Here is an 8,643-nt window from a genome sequence, read left to right as displayed (position 1 = left end):
CGGGAATACCCCGGAAGTACTTCCCTGTTGTTTTACGTAAGAAAGATGGCGGCGGTACAATTCGCCGGCTCGCCACAGAGCGAGCCTGCGCTTGAAGTGCCACGAGAGCCACCACCGGAGCAGAGCAATGGATTTCGCTGCTTGTCGGCTAGGCTCTGCGCCCTGCGCCCGGAGGACAACAACTCCGCCCGGACCGAGATCCACCTGCTCTTCGACCAGCTCATCTCCGAGAACTACAGCGAGAGCGGCGGCGTGGCCCCGGAGGTAGGCGGCGTGCGGGGTGGGGAGGACTCCCGCCGCGCCTACTGGCCCCGGCCCCACGCTCAGGGACCTTAGCTGGTAGCTCCCGCCCGCCGCGCCGGCTTTTCCCAGCCCCGCTTCGCGTTACTTAGTTTTAGGCTCCCTGCTGCTTCCGACCGTGGCAGGCTCTGCCCTCTGTCTGGAAGATCCTGCAGTGCTTGGCAAACTCGCATCTTTCAAAACCCCACTTGATTACTTCTGCTATGATAACACCATAGGTGTCATCTCTGGCCCCACCTTCCCGTCCCCCAGCTCCACTTCCTGCATACAAAACACTTGGTATATAAAATTCATTTCTACCATTTATCGAATACATGGCTCTCAGACCATCATGCACTGTACTGTACGGTGCACGGTTCTAGGCATCTGACAATATGGGTATTAGTAGATCTACTTTATTGATAAAAATGCTGAGGCACGTAAAGATCCAATGTCATATTGCTGGCAAAAAGCAGAGGTAGAATTGTAGCCTAAGGCTGTCACATGTTCCCTGCCATTTTCTGTTCTTTCGTGCTAGCTCTTCCCTCTCTGCCTCCTGTTCAGAAGTACTCTGACACTGAGTAGTAATAATATTCACACACATCGGGCCTTGGTTACTACTTACTGAGCTCCCAGAACTCTTGACCCAGTCATACCACTGCCTCTGGTGCTCACAGCCACCTCAAACTTGACAGTTCCTAAAAATGAAGTTACATCATCTCTGTAGACACACAGTATCCACAATCCATCCCATTCCCCAACCCTCGGAAACATCCCGAGTCTGCCAAGTCACACTGGCACAAACACTGGTGCTTTCCCTTTTCTTCCTCTCAGATCTATCCAATTTGGATTCTTCAGATTCCATCTCATAAATATTTCTCATTCCCGTTTCTGTGTTCCCACTGCCAGTGCCTTAAGCCCTCAGGCAAGATGACTCTTTCCTGAACTCTTCCACTGGTTTCCTCAAACTTCTCTTCTGCCTCCTGTCTAGCTCTTCTCCAAACCATTCTTTGTTCTGCTACTAGAGTGATTTTTTCTTTTATGGGAAAAAAATATGATTAGAAAGGCAACACTCTGATTTGGGAAGATCTTCAGTACATATTGGTAGATGGTCAGAGCAAGTTACAGAATGGTTCATTGCAGTATGACACCAATATAGGGTGAGGAGTGCATTTAACAGAGTATGTACATATATAGATGTAAAGAGTTCACAACAACGAATGGAAGAGTTTTCACCAAAATAATAGTGTGTGGCACTAGGGAGTGGAATGGAATTAAGGGGGTACTCAGGAACTTTTGCTTTATTGGTATAATTTGATATTTTTCCATCAAAAATACGTGCCTTTCCAGTCTCCTGTCACTTCTCCTTTTGTGCCCTGTGTGCAGTCATTTAAAACCTGCTGTTCCTCAAGCATCTACTAGTGTTTCACACCTACTGGTATTCCAGGTCTTTGCACACTCCATTCCCATTGCTTGCAGTGTCTTTTGTTGCTTTGTTTGGCAGATTTTTAGTCATCTTTCAGATCATTCCAGATTATGCTTAAAAATCACCTCTATGAGGGGCGCCTGGGTGGCTCAGTTGGTTGAGCAACTGCCTTTGGCTCAGGTCATGATCCTGGAGTTCCAGGATCGAGTCTTACATTGGGCTGCCTGCTCAGTGGGAAGTCTGCTTCTCCCTCTGACCCTCTCCCCTCTCATGCTCTCTCTCTCTCTTTCATTCTCTCTCTCTCTCTCTCTCAAATAAATAGATAAAATCTAAAAAAAAAAAAAAAAAATCACCTCCGTGGGGCTCCTGAGTGGCACAAGGGGCTAAGTGTCAGACTCTCGGTTTCGGCTTAGGTCATGATCTCAGGGCCCTGGGATCGAGCCCCACATCAGGCTCCACACTTATTACAGAATCTGCTTGGGATTCTTGCTCCTTCTTCCTCTGCCCCTCCCGCTTGTGCTGTTTTTCTCTCTCTCTAAAATAAGTTTAAAAAAAAATCACCTCCATAAGACTTCCCTAATTACCATTTCCCCACAGAGTTTGCAGTTCATTCTTTCAGCATTTAATTCACTTTAATTATTTGTGAGTATTTCTGTCTTCCTCACTATGAGCTCTTTTTAAAGTTCAAGAGTATGTTTGTTCATCTTTGGAACCCAAAGATCTAGCACACTACCTAGCACATAGTAGGTGCTCCAAGCCTTTTAATTCAATACACATCAGTGGATGAATGAGTACTGTGCTTTGCAAATAGGTTGCCCTCTTTTTTTTTTGTAGAATTACCTAATTTTACAATAAATTTGTACAGGTGTCATTTCTGATTTTCCCAGTGGCATTGAAAATATGGTTTGCTTACTTTCTTTTTCTTTTTAAGATAGGAATGAATGAGTTCTATTTTTTTAATTAAAAACATTTTAATTCCCATATAGGTAACATACAGTGTTATATTAATTTCAGGTGTGCAGTATAGTGATTCAGCAATTCCATACATCACCCAATGCTCTTCACAACTGTACTTCTTAGTCCCCATCTCCTGTTTAACCCGTCTCCCCACCCACCTCCGCTCTGGTAACCATCAGTTTGTTCTCTATAGTTAAGAGTCTGTTTCTTGGTTTGTCTCTCTCTCTCTCTCTCTCTTTTTCCCTTTGCTTATTTGTTTTGTTTCTTCAGTTCCCCAGATAAATGAAATCATATGGTATTTGTCTTTGTCTGACTAATTTCACTTAGCATGATACTCTCTAGCTCCATCTACATTGTTGCAAATGGCAAGATTTCATTCTTCTTTATGGCTGAGTAATATTCCATTGTATATATAAACCACATGTTTATCCATTTATCCATGGATGGACACTGGGCTGTTTCCATACTTTAGCTATTATAAATAATGCTGCTATAAACATAGGGGTGCATGTACCCTTTTGAATTAGTGTTTTGTATCCTTTGGGTAAATACCCAGTAGTGCAATTGCTGGATTGTAGGGTAGTTCTATTTTTAACTTTTTGAGGAACCTCTGTACTTTTTTCCACAGTGTCTGCACTAGTTTGCATTCCCACCAACAGTGCATGAGGGTTTCTTTTTCTCCACATCCTTGCCAACACCTGTTGTTTCTTGTGTTTTTGATTTTAGCCATTCTGACAGGTGTGCAGTGATATCTCATTGTAGTTTTGATTTGCATTTCCCTAATGATGAGTAATGTTCAGCATCTTTTTATGTGTTGGTTACTTTTTGGTATTTTTAACTTCAGGGCATGGTTTACATTCTGGAAGCCTTTCTTTGGTTATTTAATTTCACTGTCTGTACATATGTAGACTCTGGAGTCTTTAGCCTGACAAAAACCATACTGAGTCTTATACTTTTTAGCACATCCCATTTCTGTGGTATCATTTAATTTTTTCCCCCTAATTTCTGCCTCAGATTTCATCTTTCCTCATTTTGAGTGTGAACAGTCACTTTCATTTTTGTGTCTGGCTGTGTTTGGTGGTAGGGAGGGATGGAGTGGGGGGTGATTCTTCACTTGACTAATACGCATATTGCCTTTTTGTTGTCTTTTTTTTTTTTTTTTTTTGTAGGCTGTCAGTACTCTTCTTGTCCAAGCTTGCCGACTGGTGCCTCTTAATCAGAATCATCTTGTCAGCAAAGTGTCTCAACTTATCCACCATTTACTTAACAGATTACAGGTAATTGTGTGTATAACCTTAGAATTCATCATAAACTAAACTTTTGAAATGCTACATCTGTGTTAGGTGTGATAGGCTGCAAAACGCAGGTCCTTACTAAGAATGATATTAAATATAATTCTGACCAAAAAAATTATGCTGCACAATTCTAGAAGTTTGTCCATTAGAGGTGTCCCTTTGTGTTTGGTTCAAGAAACCAGTATCTTTGAGGCCCCCAGGATTTAGGATTTTTTACGGAAGATGTAGTTGACCAAGATATATCTAAGAAAAAGTTGAAACAATCCCCTGCTCCTTTCCTACCAATATTTTTTTTCCCCTTTCCCAAAGCTACCATTTTTGTGGTCTACTTGGTTCATCACAGAGCATAAGAAGTAGCTTGGGAGCAAGAGGACATCAGATGAAAAGACCCCTGATATTTATATCAAGGTCTGTACTGTAGTTCCCCTCTCTCCAGAACCTTCTTAACTTCCTAAATAAATCTCATATCTTTTTAGGAACAGTTCAGAAGTTGCGGCTGTTACCTACCATAAGATACCACATGAGTATGTGAATGTAGCTAGCACAAAACTTACAATTAGCATTATGCAATCGAGGATTCTTTTGGCTGCAAGAAACAGAAAAGCCAACCTAGAATAGCTTAAAAAAAAAAAAAAATTATCTCATGTCACAACCCCCAAGGGAGGCACTCTAAGGGGCACTTAATAATAAGAAACTTACTGGCATTTTTTTCATTTGCCACCAGTCTGTGTATGGGTTTTGGGCATCTCTCATAATCAAGATGGCGGCTTCAGTTCCAGGCATTCCGTGTGAAAGAAATAAATAACATCCTGCAGAAGCAAAAGACGGATCTATTTTGTGTCCCTTTGATTTAAGTACGAGGCATCTTGTCTCTCACACTCTCCATCAGACCTCCCCTGATACCTGGCTGGGGAGACCTAGGTCATATGAGAACCCTTCTGCACCCATCTGATCAGGGGACTGGTATCATCATGAGTGGCTTAAACCAGGGGGTCAGCCTTGACTGCACATTAGAATCACCTGGAGGGCTTAAGCTCCCTAAATGATTACAATGTGCAGCTCAATTCTTATATCAAAGTTTCTTAATCTTGGCACTATTGATATTTTGGATTGGATGAGTCTTAGTTGTGGGGGGGCTGTCCTGCACATTGTAGGATTTTAGCAGCATCCCGTAGAAGCCTGTAGCATACCTCCAGTTATGACAGTTGAAAATGTCTACAGACACTGCCAAATGGGCAAAAATCTTATTTCCCTGGGAAATAAGATTGCCCCTGGTAGAGAACCACTGTCTTAGCTAATTGGGATTTACCCTCAGGTCTCATGTGCAGGAGATGAGCACCCAAATAAAAGTAGTACTCTGCCAGCAGGAGATAGGAGATGAATGCTGATAGGTAAGCAGTGTCTGCTACATGTGACTTCCTAAATGAAATGAGGCTATTTTCAAGTTTAGAATTTTTCACACTGATACGCTGTCTTTTGAATGTTTTCTGTTCTCAGGTATATTACCTTTGTAACACGGGCAGTTGGAAAAATTCCTGATCACGTATGGTACCTCAGCCCTTAGCCCGCTTGTTAGCTTTTGATGACAGGTTATCTCAATTATTCATGAATTGATACTTCAACTAGCCTACTTTGTCCCAACAAGATTATAAACTCCTTGAGGACAAGGATATGCCGTCTCTGCCTGTCCTATTCCCTGCATCAGAGTGAGACAGAGTAGCTGTTGAGCAGACATGTATATTTACAGTGTATTGAGCATTTACTATATAGAAGGCAATTTCAGTGGATTAAGTTTTACCCACATATATGCCAGTGTCTGGTTAGCTTAAGGAAAATTTACAAGGACTTTGCCAGGTTCTACTTTGTATGGAGGGAGAAAAGGGGAGGAAATGAGCAAGGCAGGGCAAGGAGAAAGCCTTGTCTTGATCAGACTTTCAAGGCCTTTAGAGCAGATCTTTTTGACACCAAAAAGATGGACACGTTTGCTCTCTCTTTCATAGCCTGATTCAGGTGAGCATATGTGTCTGAAAGGATAAAAATATATTTTTTTTACAAGTTAGATCATGCATATTTTTTCTTCTCTCGATAGGTAATTGTGGATGAACAGAACCTGGATTTCCTGTTGGCGTATGCTATTTCTGCTATTCAACAGTGTAGTTCCTGGACACACATGGAAATTCTTCAAGCCCTGGCAGCTCTGGTTTACTGCAATGGCTCAAAATGTCAAAAGGTAGTTTAAACTGTGTTCTGTCTTTCCTTCAAAAGGTTAGGAACACAGGCTGTGAACCAACAGGCCCACGCTGAGGTTTCTGTCCTGTCATTCATGAAATGTGTGACCCTGAGCAACCCTTACTCAACCACTCGGAACCTCGTTTCTTCATGTATACAGTAGTTCCTCTGAGGAGGAAGTGTCACAATCCTGGTAAAGTGCTTGACACTTGGTAAATATCATTACCATTCTTATTGAATACTGTTATTATTGTCGTTACCCTTCAGCCATGTACCCATGGCTAAAGAGCTTCAGCAGCTGCCTAGGCTGGTAGCAGTGATCCCCACTGGTGTTTTGGGGCACATCTATGCGTGCCCATCTGGAAGATTTGCCTAGAAGCTGGTCTTTTGGTACTTAACTGCCCTTTAGTTTAAAAAAATGACATCTGTCTGAAGAGTAATATTTTCCTAGAAGCTTTCTTTGACCATTGGCTGTTATTTTGTTTTAGTACCTCCCAGACTTGCTAGGCAAGAGCGGGATTTTGATGAAATTGAGTGACTCGGCTCAGCCCGACCCCGAAGTTAGGAGAGCTGCAGTGCACTGTATGGCAAACTTATGTCTCAGGTATGTGGATCCACTCACATCTCCCAGCCGTGGTAAGAGAGGGCCTCTCATGGGCCCTTTGTGGGTTGTTCAGTCTGTCTGAAGCCAGAGCCAACTTACAAAAATAAACTGTGTGGATCCCATGTTCCTTGCTAATAAGATCATCTTATATTGTTTATTTTTAACTTTAATACTGCTTATAAAAAAGGTAAAGTAAAGGAAAAACTAGAATAGGATCTTATCCCTAAAACAGAGTAAAAGGAGTCCATGTACAATATGTCAAGGTTTTGTTTTCTACTGACGTAAATTTTAACCATACTCAGTCTTTTAGAATATAGTCATCTGAATTTAAGCTTTGTTGAGGCCTCTGTCAAGGCCAGTTTCTTCTAAGAAATCGGAACCAATCCCAGCCCCCAGTTGTAGATGCCTACAATGAAAACTGAGGTGCACAGACTTGACCTGCTATGTGGTATCTGGTCTCTGTATTGTAGTGTTGTCCGGTGGGTAGGAGGGCCGGCTCAGCTGTGTGACTCTAGCTTGACAGGACCTGTCTGCATTATTTCCCTCTTAAGCACTGAAAAGAACTAAAAAGGAATTCTTCCTCTATACTTCTTCCACTACAGACTTCTGTAACTTCTTCCTATGGAAACCACTCTTCCTCCTTCCTGTTCATGCCATGCTTGTGGTATCCCGCAGTTGTAGTTAATTACCCAAAGTGCGCCGTCTTGTTTCATCCAAGGGTGTATTCCAACTCCGTTGGTCTGTATTACTGCTATTTTTAATTCTTACTCTTTTGCGAGCCCCATTTCAGAGGAGACTTGAGTTTGCGTTGCTTTCTCTGTATGTGTTTTAGTGTGCCAGGACAGCCATACTTGGAGGAGCCCTACCCAAATATCTGCTTCCAGGCTTTCTTGACCACTCTACAGTCTCCAAAGTCATCTGATATGGATGATATCACATTTTGCATGGTAGGTGGGGCTACCACTGATTTTGTGCATGTTATAGATGTTTGTAGAAGCAGCAGGACAGAGGCTGTTAATGAAGAGTATAATTTAGTTGCTGAATTTGCTTTGTCTAGAGATAATAGGCCTACATGGAATGTTTATAACTTAGAAAGATGGACATTGTCTCTTTCAGGTTTAAATTACAGGACAGTTTCTGTTTCTTTTGTTTTGCAGTTTTAAAGCTTTTAAAAGAAAGTATTTTTTTTCCCTCCTGACTACAAAAGCAATACAATTCAGACTAGTAACTGTCATTTTATTTTATTTATTTATTTTTTTAGAAAGAGAGAGAGAGAGTGCAAGTAGGGGCAGAGGGAGAGGGAGAGAGAATCCCAAGCAGGCTCCACGTACCCAGCGTGGAGCCCAGCACGGGCCTCAATCTCACAACCCTGAGATGGTGACCTGAGTCAAAATCGAGTTGGACGCCCAACCGGCTGAGCCACCCCGGCACCCCTAGTAACTATCTTTTAGATGGAAGGGAAAGGAGTAGATTTCAACAGTATCTGCAATGTTATTTCTTTTTCAAAAATCTGATAGAAATATGACAATTTGTAAACATATTTTAAAATCAGAGTGACACATATCATCTGTGATGGTGAAGTTTCCTCATAGTTCCCTGCTCAGATATAACCATTTGGAGCAGTTTGTTCTTCAAGCCCCCAAATATTTTTTCTGCATGTAAATGAGCATACTTTATAATTTTCAAGTGGGGTCATATTAAATATGCCGTTTTACAACTTTATCTCCTTTTTAAAGTGAATATTTCTTGGGCATCTTTTCAGTACCTATTGATGCACCTCTTGCTTTCTGACTGCGGTTGCTGGGAGACCTGGGGCAAGGCACTGAACCNCTCGAGCCTCCCTGTTCCTTCTC

The 8,643-nt window shown here is 42.1% G+C and overlaps 1 protein-coding gene across 3 annotated transcripts in view; it reads left to right on the top strand.

The window, feature by feature from the left end:
* The window catches only part of HEATR6 (HEAT repeat containing 6), a 32,164-nt gene continuing 23,521 nt past the window's right edge, over nt 1-8,643 (top strand). For 2 of the 3 annotated variants that reach the window (XM_040640970.1, XM_040640969.1), the window contains exons 1-5: nt 3-264; nt 3,832-3,939; nt 6,047-6,187; nt 6,675-6,790; nt 7,623-7,737. In XM_040640970.1, the coding sequence (XP_040496904.1) occupies nt 46-264; nt 3,832-3,939; nt 6,047-6,187; nt 6,675-6,790; nt 7,623-7,737 (699 nt within the window). In that variant the 5' untranslated portion in view covers nt 3-45. Of the gene's footprint in view, nt 265-3,831; nt 3,940-6,046; nt 6,188-6,674; nt 6,791-7,622; nt 7,738-8,643 lie in introns of all 3 variants that reach the window. The other variant, XM_040640971.1, reaches the window with a different exon arrangement.

Source organism: Ursus maritimus, unplaced genomic scaffold, assembly GCF_017311325.1.
Source record: "Ursus maritimus isolate PB19 unplaced genomic scaffold, ASM1731132v1 scaffold_24, whole genome shotgun sequence".
Taxonomy (NCBI): Eukaryota; Metazoa; Chordata; class Mammalia; order Carnivora; family Ursidae; genus Ursus; species Ursus maritimus.
Note: the sequence above shows the minus strand (reverse complement) of the source record. Positions and strands in the feature narration are given on the sequence as shown.